The 24,176-nt window shown below is 39.5% G+C and overlaps 1 protein-coding gene across 6 annotated transcripts; it reads left to right on the forward strand.

Annotated features, from left to right (window-relative positions):
- The first annotated feature begins 5,147 nt into the window (after positions 1-5,147).
- On the forward strand, positions 5,148-23,162 carry Zfp229 (zinc finger protein 229). 6 transcript variants are annotated; one of them, XM_030249863.1, is made up of 7 exons: positions 5,222-5,244; positions 8,992-9,794; positions 10,251-10,314; positions 13,628-13,705; positions 16,689-16,815; positions 18,052-18,150; positions 19,240-23,162. In XM_030249863.1, exons 4-7 carry the CDS (start codon positions 13,676-13,678, stop codon positions 21,099-21,101), a joined length of 2,118 nt encoding a protein of 705 aa, XP_030105723.1. In that variant the 5' UTR covers positions 5,222-5,244; positions 8,992-9,794; positions 10,251-10,314; positions 13,628-13,675; the 3' UTR covers positions 21,102-23,162. The 6 variants fall into 6 exon arrangements, with proteins under 6 accessions (XP_030105724.1, XP_030105722.1, XP_030105723.1 ...); XM_030249861.1 differs by lacking the exons at positions 5,222-5,244; positions 8,992-9,794 and adding exons at positions 6,482-8,151; positions 8,814-8,932; XM_030249860.1 differs by lacking the exon at positions 5,222-5,244 and adding an exon at positions 6,482-8,151.
- The last annotated feature ends 1,014 nt before the right edge of the window (positions 23,163-24,176 follow it).

The raw sequence follows: 24,176 nt of genomic DNA on the forward strand, positions 1-24,176 counted from the left end.
AACCCATCCCCCACCATGCCAGGATCGAGCTGCATCAGGATAGTGTCTCAGGAGAACAGGTTCAGCCTCAGCAGGTAGGGTCGGAAGACTCCACCTTAGGTGGGCTAGCCTACTGTAACAAGACAGGTCTGAGCAGCCTCCTCAAGGCTGGGGAAAGGGCACAGAGTAAATGTGATCTAGTCTCCAACCTGAACCTCTCACTTCATATTAACATATGAGAAGTGCAGGATAATTTCCAAGGCTTGAATCAAGCACTAGAATGCTTTCATTCAAAATCGTCCCACAGTACTTAAACCTTATAGGGTTTGCATAATCTTGTCAACGTTTATATTTCGTGTTTGGGACATTATAATGAATGTAACAGAAATTACCTGGCAGTGAAATTGGAATTCTTATTCACTGTTATGGAAGTTTTAATTACAAACCTCCAAGCAGTACTTTCCTTTGTATCTAACCCTTGTCAGCCCCACCTAAACACAGAGATTTGGCTTTTCCTTTATATTTAAATAAATTTGTAAGTATTGGGACTGGAGAGATGCTGTGTGGTTAAGAGCACTGACTGTTCTTCTAGAGGACCTGGGTTCAATTCCTACCACCCACATGGCAGCTCACAACTGTTTGTTCAAGGGGATCCAACACACTCATAAAGACAGACAGGCATATAGGCAAAACACAGATACACGTAAAACAAATCTAAAAAATAGTCTAAGTATACTAGAGTCTAGTTTTGTTTTAGAATTTGTATAGTATGTGTGTATAATGCCTTTTGATAGATAGACTCACCCCTGAATGCCTTCCCGCCATTGTTCCCAACTTTGTCCCACCCTCATTCTATTGCTTCACATCTTCTTGTGCTCTTTATTAAAGAAAAAAAAATGCCTGAGTCCACTTAGTGCCAACTGAATGTGTGCGGGTATAAAACCAATCCGCTAGATCATGGACAGCCTTTCAGGAGCCATCTCTGACAAAAACCTAATTTCTTCTCCAATCAAATATACAACAAATTCTCTTACTCATTTGTTTTCTTCTTTGCAACATACTTGTGTCGTAGTGTTTCTATAGGAATCACTGTGCTTTTCTGTTGGAATAAATACTCTCCAACCGTCTTTTCCTGTACACTCTGGGATTTCCTGTCTGCATGTACATGTGACACCCATAGGTTATCTCTTCTGAGATAGATGTTTCTTCTACTCTTGCTTTTTGTGGGGGTTGACTCCAGCTAGTGGTGTGAGGAGCTCCTGAATACAATGAATTTGTCAGGCGGTCACAGGTGCTGTTGACTTAGGTGTTCAATAACAGTGCCATGTGAGAAATGAGGAAAATAGATCATCCATGCATGTGCTCTACTTCCGTAAACATAAGAGACCGGCTGGCTGAACACACAGTTTGTCTAACTTACATTTTATCTTGTATAGCTAGATTGTGGCCACGTAGGTAAGAGTGATCCACAGATGACAGAGACCTCTCTCTTCTGCCCATTCTATCAACTGTTTGGAGCTTGTGGTTCTCCTTCTATGAGTGGAAAAGGCACAGATGCAGAAGAACATGGGCAGATACCTTCCAAAATTTTAAGGTAGAAGTCATAATATTGAGACTTGGTGAGAAAAACAAATGCAAACGTGGATTAACTCATCATACACCTAGTAGAGTCCCTGTACTATACTACATGTAGTATGTACTCTGCCTGTGTGCCTGCTGCCCATAGGGTTCTAACGAGAACATCAGATCCTCTGAACTGGAGCTATAGACGATTGTGAGTGCTGGGAATCAAAGCCTTGGAACAGCAGCAAGTACTCTGAAGCATAGAGACATCTCTCCAGGCTCACTAAACACATTTTTAAAATCATTAATTCAATTAGCACATTGACACCTCATAAAACTGGCATGATTTAAACTTTATAAACCAGAAAAAAAAATGAGATTTTTTTATAGACTGAAAAATATTAAGCAAATTGGTGGTGGCATGCACCTTTAATCTCAGCATGCAAGAGGCAGGGGCACATGAGTCTCTTGAGTGGGAGGCCAGCCTGGCCTACAAAGTGAGTTCCAGGACAGCCAAGGCTACACAGATAAACCCTATCTTGAAAAGAAAAAAAACAGTAAATTAATGAATAAATAAATAGATACTCTTTAAGCTTAACTACTAAAATACATGTGACTCTCTCTTACATGCTATCTGCCCTGGAATCTCAGGAATGAAGAGGCGTGCCCAAAAGCAACTCAGAATTTCACAGGGACCTTGTTTTAACTTAAAAATTTGCTACTTCATACAGCAGGGTCAGAGATGTTTCTGTTCTTAAAATTTAGACGCACTGTTTCTGCACATTATTATGTCATCTTCCTTGATGTATCTTGGTGTTTATTATGAGTGTGGGATCAGGCAGACCTCTACATGGACATAAGATACTAGGGAAGTGTCTGTGATACTCACTCCCTTTGCTGTCTCAGCTCATGCCCGAGGAATCACACCTCTTTCTCAATCCTGGCATTATCCAGTATCAGGTTCAAAAGCATGAAGTCACTTACCCACAAGATCACTGCCCCACAGTCTTTGCATCTCTCTTACAGATTCTACCCACTGTAGTGAAATATAAACATTCACTTGACTCTCTTAGTGTGGATAGTGAGCTTAGGGCACTTGTACTAACAGGCAGTGTGAGAGCACAGAGGACAAGTCCTTAGTTATGGTTTTGTGGTTCTACAATGTCATTTTCTCTCAGAGCTGTAATTGCCTGAGATGCCAGTTTGGTCACCTGAGAAACATTCCACTCTCTTTTATAGCTAAAGTGTCCACAGAAGCTTATAATTGTGGAGTCTGTATTCCTCTCTGCATGTAGGTGTATAGGGGTGTGCATTGACAATATTAGAGCGACTGTGTAATCCATCCATGAATAAATGGTGAAAGTGTAAGAACCCTGGTATTCATAGGAATTCATAGTAACACTTAGAGCAGATTCTTAAGTGAAGTGTAGCTGCACAGGGTAGTACTCATCTCACCTTCCTGCAGAAACTATAATGTGGGTTTCAGAGCACAGAGTCGTGTTCCTTACAGGTGATCAAGAGCATTGGAGAGGGAATGAGGAGACGATGGTTAATAGGTAAAGTTGTACAATTTAATGGGATGAATACCTTCTCATATTCTCAGGATACCTAAATATAGACTACCCGTTAGTAATGAATACAATTGAAGATTCATGTATTTTCTCAGCCTCTATGGGAGACTGGTCTCTAATTTCTAAAAACACACTATTTCTTTTATAACAGTTTTGAGTTGTTCTTCAACCAATGTCAACAGTAATGCATAACAGTGTACTATGAAACTGTTGGTGCCGTACTAAGATTCATTAGGGTTTGACCTGGGGATCTTTCTTCCTTATCTTCCCATCCTCTCATATCCTATTTTTATATACAACATTTCAATACTATTCTCAGAGGGAAAACATAATCAGGTTATCATCCATACACAAAGACATAATTATATGTAGGCAAGTGTATATATATACATATACACACACATATATATATATATATATACATATATACATATATATATACAACTAAAAACATTACAGCATGAGTGACCCAATTAAAAATAAATTACTTTCTAGACAGTTTTCAAAAGTTATTCAAATGCCCCCCAGATAAATAAGGTTCCACATATATAATGATTAGAAAGATGGGATGAAATGAATGAGACAGTACAGTACAAAGTAATAATTTTAAAGGCAAACATCACTAGGGCTGGTGATCATGTTGGACAATACAGCATGAAAGTGCTCTATCAATGGACATGAATACAGGACAACATTATGAAGAGCTAGTAGGGAGTTTCATTAACTATGAGGATGCAGTTCAAATCCTGGACACACTCAAAGGAAGTAATTCAGTGTGGACTGGAGATGCACATAGTCACTGTTAAATCATAGAACATGGGATCATCTTTAATGTCCATCAACAAATGTATAAGTCAATAAAATGTGATCCTTCTGAGTAAAATACCATTCCACCATAGAGATGTATAGAAAGATCCCATCCATAATAATATAATAGAACTTTGTGGACTCTATTATGTGAAGACAGATGGAATACAAACCACAAATGACCTTAATTATAAGTATGATAGAAGATAGATGGTAGATGGGGAAAGTAAATGCTGGTTGTCAGTGGCTGGAGAGAATATGAGATAATGAGTAATGGCAAGGCTATTGCTTAGTGGCATGGATAAGTTACGTTAATTGCCACAACATGATAAATATAAACCATAATCTAACATGTAATGCTTTAAATGATTAGAAAGATAGAATTTGGATATGTTCCTTATAAGAAAGAATAGAGGGTTAATGTATAGATATACTAAGTACTACAATTAGGTCAGTGTTAGCCGGGCGTGGTGGCGCACACCTTTAATCCCAGCACTCGGGAGGCAGAGGCAGGCGGATTTCTGAGTTCGAGGCCAGCCTGGTCTACAGAGTGAGTTCCAGGACAGCCAGGGCTACACAGAGAAACCCTGTCTCGAAAAAAAAAAAAAAAAACCAATTAGGTCAGTGTTGCGTGCACGCGCACGTGTGTGTGTGTGTGTGTGTGTTTCTTATCACAGAAATAAAAAAGAAAGACATGGGGTCTCACCATGTAGCCCTTATTGCGTCCCGCTCGACCGGCAAGAAAGACGCAACAAACCAGAATCTTCCGCGGCAAGAGCTTTATTGCTTGCTTCTCAGGAAGATCCCAAACCGGGAAAATGGCGCTGCTTTTATAACCCGCAGCGTGACGTTTCAGCACCTGATATGGCGTGACAGCTCCTGGTTCGTTGCTTGCCCATCACCCCACTATTACACCCCGAGAATGGGAGTGACTAGGAGTGAATTCACTCTTGCACCTGCGTACAGGACTTGTTTACTAGTTAGGCACAGCGGAGGCCCGCGCCATCTTATAATGGCGATTGCTCGCGGCACACACGGCTCTCCTCAGAGATTACTGGCAGCACGCATGCAATTGCTCGCAGCACGTACCGGCTCTCCACAAGCCCTGTTTTGTTTTTGTTTTTTGTTTTCAAGACAGGGTTTCTCTGTGTAGCCCTGGCTGTCCTGGAACTCACTCTGTAGACCAGGCTGGCCTCAAACTCAGAAATCCGCCTGCCTCTGCCTCCGGAGTGCTGGGATTAAAGGTGTGTGCCACCACCGCCCGGCATCACCTTGAACCCATGGAGATCTGCCTGCCTCTGCCTGCTGAGTGCTGGGATTAAAGGTATGTGTCAGCCCATCAAATAATAATAGTAGTAATTACAGTAATATTTTGGTTTTCTGAGACAGGGTTTCTTTGTGTAACCCTGGCTGTCATGGAACTTATTCTGTAGCCCAGGCTGGCCTGGAACTCAGCGAGATATGTCTGCCTCTGATTCCTGAGTTCTGAGATAAAAGGCATGGGCCCCCACCAGCTTACTTTAGTAATTCTTATTAAAACATGAACTGCATATTGAGCATTTCTGGTCATTAAGAAGATCCATGTTCTTATCTTGTCATTTCTATATATTTCAGTGGCTGGAGGTATTGTGCATCTTTATTGTTCATTGTGGTCATTTCAAGCACGCATTACTAAATAATACAACATCTAGCAGTTCATTGGTGGTAGAACTCAGCATGCACAAACTGAGGATTTTCCTGTATGTTCCAGAATATGTCAGTAAATAACAGTTGACAAACTTTATATGGTCATCATCTGTCTCATCTGAGACCAGTACTGTGAGAAATCCTTGTAATTTCTGAATAAATCAGGAGTGGCCATGTGCCTCTTTCTCATACCGTGTCTAAGGTAGACCAGGAGCTAAACCAAGAACCCTGGGCTGCAAAGAACGGGGAGATAGTAATCAAACAAAGAGTCAGATTTGAGTGGATGAAAGAGCCCAAGTAAGGAGTTCAGTCAAGTTGAAAACATACTTGAAAATGATTTTTCCTTGCTGTTTCTCAAGAAACAAGTCTTCTTTTTCTATTTAACTTTTCATTTATTTTGAGGATTTCATGAATGAGTATTGTGTGTTTACATCATTTTCACCTCTTTTAACTGTGTGTGTGTGATTCCTGGTGAGTCAATTTAGTGTTGTGAGGTACATGTATTTATGGATAAACACTTGGAATTAAATAAACGATCAGTTTTAGAGATTAGAAGGTGTTTGATAGTTTTCACTCAGGAAATTGCCAAGTTTTCAGTCTTGGTCAAGAATGATGTGTGGTGGCACACACCTTTAATCCAAGCACTTGGGAGGCAGAGGCAGGCGGATTTCTGAGTTTGAGGCCAGCCTGGTCTACAGAGTAAGTTCCAGGATAGCCAGGGCTAGACAGAGAAACCCTGCCTCAAAAAACCAACAAAACAAAACAAACAAAACAAAACGAATGATGTGTAATGTAATCTAGGGTTACTGGTTTTTGTTGTTTTTCTTTAATGATATCTCTTCAGTTTGTTGATCTATATTTTGACTAAAATACATGGGCTATAGTTTTTAAAGTTTAAAAACTGTACATATTTGTTTTTAATAAGTAAAACAGTATTTTTAGTATAACATTGAAGCTAAATGGAAAAATATCTTGCCTCTAATTTGAAGCACTCATATTTTATTATTTCAGCATGTGAGAAGCAAAGGATAATTACTTGGCTTATTTTGTGAAATTGGTAACTCAGTGGGATGGCTTCCTTGGGAATCTTTTTCCCTGGGGGATATAACCCCCAAATATTTTACTTGATTTTTTTTAACACAAATTGTATGTTTGTTCTATTTTAGATTTGATCAGTCCAACACAAGTAGGCAGCATTGTAATTAGAGTCCTATTTTATGTGTGTTGATGCTGTGTTCATAAAATTTAGCCACTTAAGTGGCTGAAGAACTTAACTTTGTAGTTTCTACGAGAGGCACTTGGCCACGGAAGTATTTGTTTATGTTCTGCTTAAAGAGCAAAAGGGTTTTGTTGTCCCAGTCAGTAATGGGAATGACAAGGTTTTCCCATGAAGAACAGTGTCTTTACCCAAAGCAGTATGTGCCTGATGTCAAGTAAAGGGTGGGAGGGTCGAATTCCTTTCAATGTCTGTAAAGAAATTGATGCCTGCCAATGTGCTGTCAGAAAGCCTTTAAACAAAGAATCCCAAGATCAAAGCATCAAAGATTCAGGATGTTGATACTCCACGCGACCTGTGACATAAACACTGAAGACATATTGCTCTGAAGAAACAACAACAACACATACACACATAGACACACGCAAAGGGACATGCACAACGTTTACCAGGAAAATTAAGGAAGTCAAAAATGCCAGGAACAGATTACCAAGAAATATAGCCTATGTTTACTGAGAGCTTCTACTTTTTTTTTTTTTTTTCAAGACTGGATCTCGTTATGTAGCCCTGGCTGTGCTGGAACTCACTCTGTAGGCCAGGCTGGCCTTGAACTCAGGCCTGGCTCTGCCTTCTGAGTGCTGAGATTTTACAGGCTTGCAACACTACTGCCCAGTGAATTTCCTTTTTCCCCGTTACTTCATATTAAGTTTTCCTTAACACCTGGCCTTATTGGATTCATCTATTTAGTCCTCATTTTTCTCTCCACCCTTTGCTTGTGATTTCTTGATCTCCAGTCATTTTGTTCTGTCATTTTTAAGTTTCGTTCAGATATTTGAACCCTTTCTTTGGGCTTTCACGCCATTGAACAGTCTCTAGAACTGTTTTGTAGTCTGCCTCTAATTTGCCGTCCTTAGAGAACACTGCCCCCTTTTCACCCTTTCCCATGGCAATTGACATTTCTTAAGGTGTCTGCCGCCCAGTGGGCGTTGGATACTTGCAGTTTTCAGAACAACATAGCTGGGACCCTTGGGAAAGTAAACGGAACAGGAAGTAGGTGGGCGGGATTGGGTACGGTGAGAGGACACTTAATAGTGGGTGGGACCAGAGTAGGCAACATATTCCCAAAAGCGGGAGAGGGCCTCAGCAAAACTCGCCTTTCCCTCAGAAATTTCCGGGGACACCTAGTGCAGAATCTGGGCCAAGGACACTGCCCAGGGTCTTGCGGAGACGTGAAAACTCCCGAGAGCCGCAGGTGCCGCGCGGGGCATCCTGGTAGAGTCAGCAGCGCGGCGGCGGAAACCGCAGCCCGGCGGCCCTGGAACCTCCCAGGTCAGAGGCGCTGCGGGGCTGGAGCGGAGTAGGGTGTGATCGGTTTCTGGGCTACTCATTAGGACTCTGCTCTCATGAGCTCCTAAGAACTGGACAATTCCTGACTTTTTTTTTTCTTGTAAGGTTTTCAACATATTCTCTTAAAAATCTCACAATTCTCTTTGTTAGTTCGGAAAGAACAAAACACTTTAAATTATCCAAGCTTTTCAAGAGAGTAGCATTTAGAGCTGGTGGATTGTCAACCTAAAAAACTTGTTAGATATTAGTCACATAAGGATCGACAGAAGAATCACAAATATATTTTCACAAACTCCACAGTTATAGTTGTAATCATTAATATTTACTCTGTAGAATTTTATCACTAACTTGACATCTGAGATGCACACATTCTATGATGTAAATACAGTACTCAAAATCTTGTATTCCAGGTGAGGGTCTTAATGTTACATCTTAGAGTCCAGAAAGTCACCTTATGCATGCTGAGTGTGAAGATATCAGACCCTACAGTATGTTCAGTGACAAAGCACCACAGTAGAAAGGACCTTTGCATAACTGTGGCTGCTTACTTACTTCAGAAAACAGTCTCCAATTCAATGTGCCCTTGGTTCATAACCTGCACTTTACTCAAGGGCAGGTGGCCAAAGTGTTGCTTTTTATTTCAGGATTTGTTGATCTCCAGTGATGTGGCTGTGGACTTGTCCCAGGAAAAGAGGGAATGCCTACACTCTCTTCACGGGGCTTTTTGCATAGAGACTTCATGTTAGAATTAAAGTGGGATAAGGTAGAAAAGACCATTTATTTGATACTGAATTACTGATTTATTGAATGATTTACTTAAAGCACTGCTGTAGTGTTCTGCAACTTCATCTTGCTACTTGGAACAGAATGACCTGGAGAGGTGGCGGAAACAAAAGTCTTGCCCTTACCTACCTTACCCGCAAAGCTTACATCTGTCAGCTGTAACCTGCATTTGAAAAACCTCCAAGCTAACTGCCTTGATGCTTCAGGGAAGTCCTGCTTACTTTCCTTCTGGCCCCACCTTGTGCTTATAGACTATAAAATGCATATAGGAACTGGCCTGGAGACCAGGCCTTTCAGAGCTCTCCCACCTTTGGTCCATCTGTGACATCTATTCTTTCACTGGCAGTGGTGTCTCAGAGTGCTTATTCTAGAATGATTACAATAGAAGCACAGCCTTTGGTTACTGTGTGTGAGAAGAGTTTTCTGGATCTATTATTTTCTCATCCTCAATTTCCTTCTCAAAGGAAGGGGCCGCACGTGTGTGAGCTCAGTGTGGCTGAACTTCACACCACAGCTCATTACAGGGAGAGATTCTCAAAGCAGGAAAGGACATTGTTATGAAGTGTTCTTTACTCCCCATGTTTCTCATTTGGGGAAGTGTTGGGTTTCTTTCATTTCTGCCCCATGGTAAATTCAGAGACTCAATAGTTTAAAATATTGTCATCCCAATCATGAAGTTTCATTTCTGCTCTTGAGGGGTTTTTAATTTTAAAACATTTTGTATTTGCTTGTGTGTTTTTGCTTACATGTATGTCTACACCACTTTCATGCCTTGTGCTACAGAGGCCAGAAGAAGGGGTCAGATACCGTGGGATTGGAATTACAGATGGTTGTGAGCCACGGTGAGCGTGCTGGTCCTTGGTCCTCTAAACAAGCAACAGCTATGAAACAATCTTCCCTGCCCTTTAGTTTTGGCTGAGCTGTGATAAGAAGTGGGATTCAAGTTATACAAACTGGAAAAGCTCCCTGAATCTTTTCAGTATTCTAACACCACATGACAAATGCGGAATCATTTGTAAAATTCTCTATTTAGTTTTCTCTTTATCTAATTGAGCATAGTACTGTGTTAGAAATCCTGGTACTTAGCCAGGCGGTGGTGGCACACACCTTTAATCCCAGCACTCGGGAGGCAGAGGCAGGCGGGTTTCTGAGTTCGAGGCCAGCCTGGTCTACAGAGTGAGTTACAGGACAGTCAGGGCTGCACAGAGAAACCCTGTCTCGAAAATCCAAAAAAAGAAAAGAAAAGAAAGAAATCCTGGATCCTGGTACTTATTGATAAATCTCTTTCTCATATCCAGGACTCACTGATGAAGTGGAACAGCGAGTGCTGGATGGTGAAGAGAGAGAAGACAAAGGATCCAGGTATGTTGGGGGAAATTGAGGCAGGGATTGGTGAGAGGCTTAAGTGACAGTAGAAACAGGACGTGAAACTCATTTTTGCCACATTCTGTTTCACTAGGAATGATTCTGGAGACTTCCACTGAGAATAGCTTTCTTGAGATTATCCTATTGTAGGTGCTGAAAGACTTTCTATCTAAGAATTAATAGTAAGAAGCAAATGTAATTTTATTTGACTGTGCATGAGGTAGATGGTATCCATCTTGAATTCATATCATTGATCATGTCTTGAGACCAATATTAAATAGTTTTCATTACTATAATTTTAACATATTATAAAATTAGGAAGGGGCTGGTGAGATGGCTCAGTGGGTAAGAGCACCCGACTGCTCTTCCAAAGGTCCGGAGTTCAAATCCCAGCAACCACATGGTGGCTCACAACCATCTGTAACAAGATCTGACGCCCTCTTCTGGAGTGTCTGAAGACAGCTACAGTGTACTTACATATAATAAATAAATAAATCTTTAAAAAAAAATTAGGAAAATTGATGCCTCTCTGTTTTTCTCTGTTCTCTGAATTTCGGAGTTTTCTGTAGTTCCTTCAGATTCTACATCTTTTAGAGTTAATTTCTCCATTTCCTAAAATAATGCCAGCAGAATTTTGATAAGAATTGCCTAGTATGTCTCTAAAGTATTAAGCTTCATGTTCATTGTCCTCCTGATGATACCTCCTGTACACTCACTGGACTTATTGCTACAGTTTTAACAGATTTTCGAATTTCCTCTGGGTTTGATCTTCCTTTGAAGATGTTTGAGCTATTCTTTGTTTCCCCCAATTTGATATCACTATCTCTATTCCTACAAAAATGCCAAGAAGATTTTGATAGGAATTTCTTGGAAACTATACAGAAGACAAACCTCCTTCTTACATTGTCTTTACATGTTTGAATAAGCACATGCAAGCTGTTGATTTTCATATCCTGTGTTCTTTTGTTTTCCCTCTGCTGTTGATATCTGTATTCCAGGAACTTGATCTGTAGACCAGGCCGGCCTTGAACTCAAATCCACCTGCCTTTGCCTCCTTAGGGCTGGGACTGATTAAAGGCATGCACTACCACCTTCTGGAGACTTCTAATTCTAAGATTTGACCACAGTAGAGCATGCTCCCTGAAGTTTGAGAAGATTGTGAGACCTCTGCTTTTTTGTGGATGGCTTTCTGGAAGGCTGCTAGGCATAATCTTTTTCTGCGCTGTTGATGCTCATCTTTTCTTAGCAATACTCTGTCTGATATTATTATCTGACACTAAATGTTGGGTGGATGCTAAAGTTCCCCAGCATCACTGTCTGTTTTTTTCCCTACCATTCTGTCACGATTGCTTCAGGTATTTGGAAGCTTTCCATTTCTTTTTCCCTTTGTTCCTTTCTGACTACCTGTCTGTTTTTTTGTTTTGTTTTGTTTTGTTTTTTAATGCTAAGGCCTATTTCTATTTGCATGTTTTCTTTGGGCAATATTCATTTATATTTGAAGAAGTCACTGAGAAGAAAGGACAAACTCATAACAGTTTGATTATTTTTTCTCTGTCTTCCATAGCTTACCATCTTTCTGAGCTCCTTGCCTTTCATTGGTATTCTTATAGCTTATTCCTTTATAAATTTCATTCTGGCATCTTCTACAGTATTTCTATTTTCTGCTGTGAAGTGATTTCAGAAGTCATCTCATTATAAGAATTGTTTCATTTAGAAGTAATTCTAAACAAAACCACATGTGTATATAGGATTTTTTTAAAAGATTTATTTTATTTATTATATGTAAGTACACTGTAGCTGTCCTCAGACACCAAAAGAGAGAATCAGGTCTTTTTACAGATGATTGTGAGCCACCATGTGGTTGCTGGGAATTGAACTCAGGATGTCCGGAAGAGCAGTCAGTGCTCTTAACCACTGAGCCATCTCTCCATCCCTATAGTTGGATTTCATGACATTTTTTTCCTTGTTTAGTTGTTTAGGAAACTGCATACTTACTTGCATTGTGGCTGCAGTGAGTTCAAATTCCCACTGACAGTATATCTCCATATTCTTCCTCCTGTGTTGTATCTTTGTCATTGTTTAGGACCATGAGGGTACACACTGACTGGTCAGAGTGATCTGTAGCTCCATTTAGAAACTAGTTCCCTATGTTCACATATGAACATGTTTCCCCTTTGTGTTACTTGGCTGGTTCACTCTTCTAGGTCATACATAAACATTTGTGAGTCATTGCACCAAGGGAGAGAATAGGCCCAGTTTTATATTTTCTGAGTGGACTGATATTTTCCTCAACACCATTGGTTGAGGAGACTGTTCTATTCTTCAGCTTAAGATTTTGGTGTTTTCAAGAAAATCAAGAAGGAAGACCAACACGTGGATACTTCATTCCTCCCTAGAGTATGAAATAAAATATCCATGGAAGGAGTTGCAGAGACAAAGTTTGGAGCTAAGATGAAAGGATGGACCATCCAGAGACTGCCCCACCTGGGGGTCCATCCCATAATCAGCCACCAAACGCAGACACTATTGCATACGCCAGCAAGATTTTGCTGATGGGACCCTGATACAGCTGTCTCCTGTGAGGCTTTGCCAGTGCCTGGCAAATACAGAAGTGGATGCTCACAGTCATCTATAGGATGGAACACAGGGCCCCCAGTATAGGTTCTAGAGAAAGTACCCAAGAGCTGAAAGGGGTCTGCAACCCTATAGGTGGAACAACAATATGAACTAACCAGTACCCCCAGAGCTCGTGTCTCTAGCTGCATATGTAGCAGAAGATAGCCTAGTTGGCCATCATTGGAAAGAGAGGCCCCTTGGTATTGCAAACTTTATATTCCCCAGTACAGGGCAATGCCAGGGCCAAGAAGTGGGAGTGAGTGGGTAAGGGAGCAGGGTGGGTGAGGGGGGAGGGTATAGGGGACTTTTGGGATAGCATTTGAAATGTAAATGAAGAAAATATCTAATAAAAAATGTGGGGAAAAAAGATTTTGGTGTTTTGGTAAAATTACAGATGGACTCAGCTGCTTTGGATGTTCTATATCTGCTATTCCATTGCCCTGGGCTGTGTCTTCTCTTCTGCAACTACCATGAGATCACAACTTTTTGTTTGTTTGTTTGCTTGTTTGTTTGTTTGTTTGTTTTAGAGACAGGGTTTCTCTGTGTATAGGCATGGCTGTCCTGGAGCTACCTCTGTAGACCAGGCTGGCCTCAAACTCACAGAGATCCACCTGTCTCTGCCTCCCAAGTGCTGGGATTAAAGGTATACACCACCACTTCCTGGCTTCCTAACAGCTTTTCATATTAATTTTAGGTACAAAAGTACAAGAAGAGAAAAGTCAGAAAAGGACAATAGGGAGAAATGGCTGGTTCTCCGGTAAATACATTCCAGGTCAGTGTTACCCCCACTTCTAATCTATAGAATAGTTATGTGTCTGGTTTTTTGAAACAGGATTTCTCTGTATAGTCCTGGCTGTCTTGGAACTTGTTCTGTGGATCAGACTGGCCTCAAACTCACAGATCTACCTGCCTCTGCTTCCTAAGTATTGGGACTAAAGGCATACACTACCACTGCCACCAGGTTCACTGCAGGCCTTTAACTCTGTGTTTATGTTATTTAAAGTGTTTGTTTTATTTTTCTTCTGATAGATAAAATTAACTGTGTAAATGTACATCTCCAGTGAAGCACAGCCTTCCCTCCAACTGTCCTCCCCAGACTTCAGCTTGTAAGGGTAAATTAATTAAAGACCTGTATTCTGAAAGTATTTTCCACTTTGACTGATGATCAAAGAAATATATTAATCCCCAGTTGCTGCAGAGGGTGTATATATATATATATACATATATATATATTGTTGAGGTCAGGAAATTGTCGCACAAACCACTCAGACATTTATCTCAGTTAAACAAGCTCGTTCATTGAAAGCACACCCCAAGACTGATCAGGGACACAGTATAGAGTCTAAAGCTAAACTGCAGCCACAAATGTTTCCCAGAGCCAGTGTATATAGGCAAAAACCACCATGAGCTCATGTGCAGATACGGGACGTTGTGGCCAGGGTTGGCCCTGACTCAATCTATTTTGGCTGAACAAGAACTGTTCTAACTGACCGTTATTCTGATTGGTCCTAAGTGGATGGTTATGGATCTTCTTAAGATCAACAAGCCTCAGACCATAACAGGGTGTGTGGTCAGCTTGACTCTGCTCGGAGTCAAGCTATTTTTCTGTGTCAGTAACAATATAAAATGACTGGTAGGCATGGAACAAAATGGCTACACCTAGGCTGATTGAGGGGGCTTCAACATATATTAGTGAGAAAGGCCTCATACTCAACAGATGCTCTGATTGAAGGATCTGTCAGGTTTCCTCAAACCAGTTTTTTTTTTTTTTTTTTTTTTGGTTTTGGTTTTTTGGTTTTTCGAGACAGGGTTTCTCTGTATAGCCCTGGCTGTCCTGGAACTCACTTTGTAGACCAGGCTGGCCTCGAACTCAGAAATCTGTCTGCCTCTGCCTCTGCCTCTGCCTCCCAAGTGCTGGGATTAAAGGCGTGCGCCACCACGCCCGGCTTCAAACCAGTTTTATGCAGGTGGTTTTATGCACCTCAGACACCTGGAATTCCTCTCTAGCACCACTGAACTATTTATAGAAAAATAGACAAGACCACGCTGTCTGTTATTCTAATAGAGTTTTGAAGCTCTCTAGAAAGTGTGGAACACTCCGTTCTATGTGTGTTGACTTTAAGCAGTGGTTTTCAATCTGTGGGTGATGACCCCTCAGCAAACTTCTGTCTCCAAAAATGTTTACGATTTGAAAGAGTAAACAAGTACAGTTATGTAGGAACAACAAAAATACTTTTATGGTTGAGGCTCACCACAGCATAAGGAGCTGTCTTAAAGTGTCACGGTATTAGGAAGATTGAAAGCCACTGGGCTAAAGTGATACTCTTGTCAGTAGATTCAGGCTGCAGTTTCTTTGCTTCTCTCCTTCAAATCTTCCTTCCTTCTTTTCTTTTTTTCTTTTGTTTTCTTTTCTCTTTCTTTTTTTTTTTTTTTTTGTTGGGTTGTTGTTATTGTTGTTGTTTAAGACAGAGTTCCTCTGTACAGCCTTGTCTGTCCTGGAACTTACTCTTTAGACCAGGCTGTCCTAGACCCATAGAGATCTGCCTGCCTCTGCCTCCCAAATTCAGGAATTAAGGGCGTGGACCATCACCACCCTGCATCCTTGATAACTTTTCAGGAATGAAACATCTCTGAAATTTGTGAAATTGCTAATTGTCTTTCTTGGATTATGTGTATTTTTAAAAAAAGTATATTATCTCATATGTGACTCTTGCTGATTTTTATATGTACTTCATAGTTGCCAAAATCTCATAAAGTGATTTTTCTGTTTGTTTGTTTTTCAAGACATAGTTTCTCTGTGTAATAACCCTGGATGTCCTGAACTTGCTTTGTAGACCCAGAGATTTCCCTGCCTCTGCCTCCTGAGTGCTAGGATTAAAGGCCACTATATTTGGCCTCATAAAACAATCTCATTTATGATGAATGTTTGGAGAACTGGTGATTTGGATTGTTGTTATTCCCTTCTATGAGAAAACCAAGACTCTTTGACAGACTTACTTATTTACATTATATATTTATTTTGAGAGAGTCTTACTTTGCAGCTTTGGTTTGGAATTCACTGTAGAAGCCTAGAATGCAAAGAGATCTGCCTTCCTCTACCTCCTGAGTGCTGGGATTTAAGGTGTGTTCTACCATGCCTGGTAGTTAAGACTCTTTGACATTATGTTCATCCATAGATTCTGCTTCTCAAGTTCTGCCTCTTTGCTATAAAAAAATGTGGAGCTGGGGTATGGATCCTAGAGCATTAACATCCCAACTGAGTTTATTAGAGTATAATCCTATAAGGCCCAGCTGTAGAGAAGATTGATCCAGTGTCAGTATTTTACTGGGTCTACTATTTTGATATTTAGAGGCACAATTTTGCTCATCAAAAATTGTATGTCTGAAATGCATACAATATGATTCTATGTGAAATTAACACTGTCTTCATAGAAGGTATATTTCTCAGTCCAGACCTTAAATTTATGTCTTATATGCCCTAAAAGAATATTGTTTCTGAAAATATGATATCATCCTGTTTTCCCAGAGTTGGAAAATGTGTTTTTGAGTATCATGATTCCAGAAAACATTTTACTGAATAACTGTGCTTCTTCATTTTACTGAATAACTGTGCTTCTTCATTCAGGAAAAAAAAAAAAAAAAAAAGAAAGAAAGAAAGAAAAAAAGAAAAAAGAAAAAAAAGAAAAGGTCCTGTTTCCCTCATACTCTCTGTATCCAGGAAAAGACTCTGCTCATGGTAAACATTTTCATTGTAGGGTCTGTTGACATTCCGAGATGTGGCTGTGGACTTCTCCCAGGAGGAGTGGGAATGCCTGGACTCTGCTCAGAGGGCTTTGTACATTGGTGTAATGTTAGAGAATTATAGCAACCTGGTCTCTGTGGGTAAGAACATTATTCTTGCACAATTCCTAACTCATCCTTGATATATACCTACTTTATAGGTGTGGAGACTCTCTGAGTAGCTGTCTTAAAAACTATAGAAAACTAGGTAAATTATGTTAATGAATACTTCTTCCTGGTATCTGATGTTTTTCCTTTTGGGGGTGTTATAAAGACTTCCTTTTGAGATCTGGCCTCAGCATGAGGAGGGTCCTGAAAAAGGTGGGGAATGGGAACTGTGCTGATTCAATAATGACTCGTAGTCAGTAGTGGATGCAAACTGTCAATTCAAGTGCACTCTCTTTGCCCGAAATTCTCATCATTAATGCAACAGTTATTGGACTGGAGGGTACATATGTCTCCTCATAATTCCAAGTTTGACTATGTCTACAATGAATAATTTCTACAAAGAGCTTTATAGGCTTTTATGGCCTTTATAGTTATATTGTCTAGATCCTTTCCCATGGTCCTAAAGATCAACTGGAAAGCCTATTCCTCATCCACCACAGCCTCCATTTCCCAGTCCACATCCATTTCCCAGTCCACATCTATTTCATTTATTATGGAGTCATTAGCTCTGAGTAATGGGGGAAATATATTCCCCAGAAAGAGAGATTTAAAGTAAAACAAATAAAAGAGACAGCAGATCAGCTTCAGGGCAACAGCAACCATCAAGTGCATCTTGGGATCAACGCCCTGGTGGTTCTGCAGGGGCAGAAACTGTGTCACACTGCCCCTTAGGCAGGCATGCCAGACCTAGCACTTTTGGGTCCACAATACATTCAGAGACCCAGTAGCAGATGTTTCCACCCACCCACATTCTAATGTTCAATCATTGCATTTGACTCAGTTTTAGCTGAAAGCAGAATTTGGTCTGCAAACTGAAAATGTTCCCTAAGTATTTCTTCAGCTTTATTTATTTTATTTATGCATGGATGTTAGCCTTCATTCTCAAAGTGCCTGACTTAGCCATCAGAAAACAACAAATGCCCTGACTCTAGAGTTGCAGAAGAGTATGAGCTTCCCCAGGGGGCTGGGAACAAAAACTGGTCCTTATGACCATTGACCCATCTATCTAAGACTTCCACAAATACCTGTAAAGGTCCTACATGAAATAATGACTAGCAAATCATATCTAGAGCTTTCTATTATGTCATCTCTTAGATATCTGGTATGTCCTATAGAATCCAACAAAATAATGTGCTTCTTTGTGTGTCTGTGCCAATTTCTAATACGCAGGTATTATTGTGTGCAAGGCAGACCTGGTCCCCCATCTGGAGCAAATCTATATACCCTGGAACGTGAAGATAAAAGAGATGGTGGCTAAACCAGGTAGAGGTGAGTGAATAAGCACGAAAGAGGGACTCAAGTGAAAAAGGAAGGAAACACAGAAAATGGTTTTACCATGTTCTATCTCACTAGAAATTTTTTGTTTTTTGTTTGTGATGTTCATTCAAGAAAGGGTTTCTCTATGATAACTGTGGCTATCCTGGAACTTACTCTGTAGACCAGGCTGACCTTTAATGCACAGATATCCACCTGCCCTCTGCCCTCTGCCCTCTGCTCTCTGCCCTCTGCCCTCTGTCCTCTGCCTCTTGAGAATTTCTACTTAAGGGATGACAGGGAACACAGGGCTGAATTTGTAGATATCAGACAGTGTAAAGTTTGAAACAAAAACTACATAAGAACTACCCATGACATCCCTGCCCTGTTTCAGCTATAGCCTTAAATATTTAGTAAAAATATTTTCTTTGCATCTATTATTTTTGATAAATTTTAATGGATCATTAAGAAAAAATCTCTATCAGTGTGTGTGTGTTTATGTATGCTTTTGAGACAGGAAGTGGTGGTTGTCATTCGATTCACTATGTAGACAAGGCTGGCCGGGAATTCACAGAGATCTGTCTGCATCTATCTGATAAATGCTGGGATTAACATCATTCTGCACCACACCTAGTTCTATCATGTTTATTCAAAAGTTTTTAAAAACAAAAGAAATGTGATTATTCTGAGCAGGGACTATATAACAGCATACTTATTAAGTGGAGATATTTTTAATTTAGTGTTAAACATTTCTACAATATTTCTGGGGAAAACAGTTTAGCAGAGTAACATATTTCAAAGGTAATTTTTTCAGAGAGCTCTGTTCCCAAGTTCACTCTTGTTTCTTCAACTATTTGTTCTACTTTTTGTAAGGTATGCAGTTTAGATAAGAATGGAAAGACTGTTATCAGTGATGGAGATCAGACTAGAGGTTCTTCTGAGCATTCATACAGTGACTTCCACACAGTGATAATGAATGATAGAAAAGGCTCTGCAGAGAGCTCTATTCTAAAGAATTTTATTTACTTATCTCAGAGAACTCAGATATTAAATCTGTTTAATCATTCCTCAATCCTCCTTTCCCTAATTGGGAACATTTTCCAGAGAGCTATCGAATGTGCAGTGAATCTGAGATTGTCTTCTATCAAGACTCGAAGAATATCATCTATGAGCATGTGGATATACAATGGAAGTCCAGTGAATGTAATGAAATTGGCAAAATGCTTCATGAATCCTCCGGAGGGTGGATACTTTGCAAAACAAATAATACTCCAGAAATCTGCAACAAATACAGATTTGATAACCACAAGGATGCATATATTGAATCAACAAACCTCAGTAGACATAAAAGTATGCACACTGAAGAAGAACCTTGCAAATATAAAGACTATGGCAAATCTTTAAGTTTGTTTTCAAATGTAAGTCAGAGTCATGGAATCTACATAGGAGAGAAAGAATATAAAGAATGCGATAAAACTTTTGGCTCTTTCCCAAAACTTGTACAGCTAAGAATCCATAGTGGAAAAAACCCACAGAAGTGTAGGAAATGTAGAACAGGATTCAGGACCTGCTCAAGCCTCAGTACGCATCAGAGAACTTATACTGGAGAGAAACCATGGATATGCACAGAATGTGACAAGGCTTTTAGGTGGTTGTCAGATCTTAAAACCCATTACAGAATCCATCCTGGAGAAAAGCCTTTCAAATGTAAGGAATGTGACAGATCTTTTACCTTCTACAATTCTCTTAGAGAACATCAGAATATCCATAAGGGAAAATTGTACAAATGTTGGAAATGTGACAAGTTCTTTACCCGGTGCTCATCTCTTAGAGCACATGAGAAAATTCATACAGGAGAGAAACCTTTCAAATGTAAGGAATGTATTAAGTCCTTTTATATGCTGTCCCAGCTTAGAAAACATGCCAGAACACATACTGGAGAGAAACCATACAAATGTAAGGAATGTGACAAATCTTTTACCTACTCCTCATCTCTTAGAGAACATCAGAACATGCATGCTGGAAAACTATATAAATGTCAGGAATGTGACAAGTGCTTTACCTGGTGCTCATCTCTTAGAGCACATGAGAAAATTCACACTGGAGAGAAACCTTTCAAATGTAAGGAATGTGGTAAGTCTTTTTGTATGTTGTCGCAACTTAGAAAACATGCCAGAACTCATACTGGAGAGAAACCGTACAAATGCAAAGAGTGTGAGAAATCCTTTACTCAGTGTTCAACCCTTAGGATACATCAGAAAATTCATGCTGGAGAGAAACCCTACAAGTGTAAAGAATGTGGTAAGTGCTTTTATAAGTTGTCATATCTTAAAGTCCATTATAGAACCCATACTGGAGAGAAGCCTTACCAATGTAAAGAATGTGGTAAGGGCTTTTCCCAGTTGTCTTGTCTTAAAAGCCATGAAAGAATCCATACTGGAGAGAAACCTTACAAATGCAGTGAATGTGACAAATCCTTCACACACTGCTCAACTTGTAGGAGACACCAGAGCACTCATGCTGCAAAGCCTTACAAATGTGAAGAATGTGACAAATCCTTTGCCAAACAGTCGTCTCTCAGAACACATCAGAAAGTTCATGCTGGAGAGAAACCTCATGCTTGTAAGGAATGTGGTAAGGCCTTCTATCAACTATCTCATCTGAAAGTTCATTACAGAATCCATACTGGAGAGAAACCGTATAAATGTGATGAATGTGAGAAATCATTTACGAAATGTTCATCTCTTAGAACACATCAGAAAATTCATGCAGGAGAGAAACCTCATGCTTGTGAAAAATGTGGCAAGGCCTTCTATCACTTATCACACCTTAACATCCATTACAGAACTCATACAGGGGAGAAACCTTACAAATGTAGTGACTGTGACAAATCCTTTACCACACTGGCAAACCTTAGAAGACATCACAGACTTCATACTGGGGAGAAAACTTTCCATAGTAAATAATGTGGTGTATGCTTTTCCGAGAATGCTGTCCTTAGGCACCACTGCAGGCTCCACTCCAGAAAAACATTATGAACATGGGAAATCTGAGAAGGCCTTTACAGAATATTTAAATCTTAGAAAACATCTAAAGTTTATAGAGAAATATTATACTATTGGAAGCTTTTCATTAAAACATTATACTTGTTCAACCTCAAAAAATTTATAATGAAGACAATGTGTTAATCTAAAGAATGTTACCAAACCTTTAGTTATTCCCTGAAATAATATTAGAGAGAAATCATATATGTTTGCCATTGTGCTATATTCATGCCTCACTGCACAGTAGAAATTCCTCTCTAGAGACCCCAAAGAAATATCATTGAATTTGGCAAAGCCTGTTCCTACTAGACTTCTGGAAATTCTTCCTGAAGGAAAACCCAAGAAAGTGCTTTAATAAAGGCACCCTTGGTTTTTTGGTTTTTTGTTTTGTTTTGTTTTTTGTTTTTGTTTTTGTTTTTGTTTTTTGCTTGTGTGTTTGTTTTTTCACCTTCAAAATACTCATTCTGGAGTAAAAACCTGTCAATCACAAGATGGTGAGAACTTAACAGTGATGATCTGTGTGCTCATGTACAGTTAGAAAATCCCCCAAGAATGTACAGGAAAATTATTTTTCAGTACTGAAGAAAGTTGACGTATTTAGTAGAACTGCAGAGCATAGTAACAGTAGAAATTTCATGTACAAATAATAAAACACAAAGGTTTGTAGGCATTAGAGAAGCCAGTGTACTACATTAGCAAATGGTTATATATAATTGGTATCAATTGCTGCTCCTTCAGAGCTGATGAACCCAAGTCAGGAGTCACGAAAGTTAGTAGGGACTGACAATAACCATCAAGGGACCTCAATTGTCTGCATAATCTTAATGCCAATTTCAAGCACTCTATGTGTCAGGGCTCCTTGGTACACAGATTCTGCACAGATCAAAGCCCATTTAATGATCTTTCAGTAGTTTTCTTCATTATCATTTAAAAACAATTCTTAGCCAGGTAGCAGTTGCACAGGCCTTTAATCCAAGCACTTGGGTCAGGGAGGATAGAGGTGGGTGGATCTCCATGGAAGCTAGCCTGGTCTACAGAGTAAGTTCCAGGACAGCCAAAGCTACACAGAAAGACCCTGTCTCAAAGACAAACAACACACACACGCATTCACAAAGGGAGAGAGTTCACAAAGGGAGAGAGAGAGAGATAGAGAGAGAGAGAGAACAATTCTTGCTACTTAAACAGAATCCTGTCTTGGAAACCCTCTACTTTGAGAAGTTACTCTTTTATTTGTAATAAATATTGATTGCAAGCAAACCTACTTCTGTTGACTACACCTGGTAGAGGCATGAAAGTACTTTTAGGGAACAGCACCATATTTGGAGAAACTGTCTTGGAGTTTTCCCATAAGCACTCAGAACTCTCCTTATATAGGTTCATTCATGGACCATGTTACAACATCTTTCCCATTTTATCTTTTGAACTCAGTATGTCTAGAATGGTTTTCACTCAAGATGTAGACAAATCTAATTGTCATTTGATGCATGACTATTCTATAAATAAGCAATTTATCAACACAATAATATTAGGCCAGTGAAAGCATTATTTGTTACGATCTGCCATCAGGTATGGGAGCCTTTCTTCTAGCAATTTAGCTACTCCATAAGTCATATCCTTGTAAGAAATAGTCAATAAGCTATCTGAAAATGTTAAAAAGTCAAAACTTCCCTTGGAAATATTATAAGTGGTATTTGATGTATTCTCACATGTAATTTTATGATTAGATTCTGTGGGGGTAATACAAAAGTAAGTGGAATTCCAATCATATTTCATAGACATTTGGTTTTTTTTTCATATTTATGATCTGATCCTGCACAATTTAACTCTTGTACTTCTGATTCTATTTGTTCATCAATGCTTATCTTACTCATAAATTATGAGAATCATGTTACTCTTTTTGTACAAACTGTTGCAATCATAATTATTCCTGTGATGGTAACAATAAGCTATTCAATAAAGCATTTTGTCCTTTTTAGAAATCTATCAAGGACTTGTATCATAGTAGCTACAACAAACCCCTCTTCCCATGGCCTGGTCAGTTACAGGTAACTATAATCCTATAATTTACAATAAAACTAATCTCACTATTAAGATTAATGTTAAGGCTACCTATAGCAAAAACATAGGGCAACTTTACACAAAAAGTTATATGAAAGGGGTTGCAAAAGAATTAAAATGACTGGAACAGGTGTGTCTAAAATTACTAGATCATGTCTGTATTGAAGTTAATGCTGCCAGGATTTTCCAAATATTCCATTGTTCAGGTTCCAGTTCATTATTAAGCCAAATCCTAATGCTAGAGGGAGCTCAGCCTCCATCATGCCAAGCTATTAACCCTGTGGGTTCAGAGTAAAAAAATAGTGTAATTATGAACATGCCATAGAACCAACTGATTTTAATTACACCATTGACTGTTATCTGACAGAACAAAACTCCCGCTGGGCGGTGGTGGTGCATGCCTTTAATCCCAGTATTTGGGAAGCAGAGGCAGGCATATTTCTAAGTTCGAGGCCAACCTGGTCTACAAAGTGAGTTGCAGGGCAGCCAGGGCTATACAAAGAAACCCTGTCTCGAAAAAACAAAACCATCATCATGTTGAATGATTTCTCTCTCTTGCTCGCTCTCTCTCTCTCTCTCACACACATCTGGAAAAAAGAACAGGGACATATTTATAATTTTCAGGAAAGACTATTATAAACAGGATCTAAACTATGTCCAGTACTGTTGGTTACACTATTTATTATATTGACCGGAAAAGTCCAGAGAATAGATTGAAAACAGATGTGTATGCTTAGGAGTTCTGGTGTCTGGTAAAGCATCAGTCCATACTTGCCTTCTAAGAGAAATACAAATGGTATGTCCTATGCAAACAGGAAGTGATTCAGATCCTGAAGGAAAAATTCACACAGTCCTGTTTTCAGATAAATGAATGAGTCTATTATGGTCCAGTCATAAACAGTCATTAGTAAAGATAATAGCAGTTGGATACATATGTTC

This window comes from Mus musculus, chromosome 17 (assembly GCF_000001635.26).
Source record: "Mus musculus strain C57BL/6J chromosome 17, GRCm38.p6 C57BL/6J".
Taxonomy (NCBI): Eukaryota; Metazoa; Chordata; class Mammalia; order Rodentia; family Muridae; genus Mus; species Mus musculus.

Bases quoted from the DNA above. Each gene is read 5' to 3' on its own strand.
- Zfp229 (XM_030249864.1), top strand. From the start codon at position 13,676: ATGGCTGGTTCTCCGGTAAATACATTCCAG. The intron at 16,816-18,051 runs GTAAGAACATTA...TCTAATACGCAG, and splicing joins TAGCAACCTGGTCTCTGTGG to GTATTATTGTGTGCAAGGCA. The intron at 18,151-19,239 runs GTGAGTGAATAA...AACATTTTCCAG, and splicing joins GGTGGCTAAACCAGGTAGAG to AGAGCTATCGAATGTGCAGT.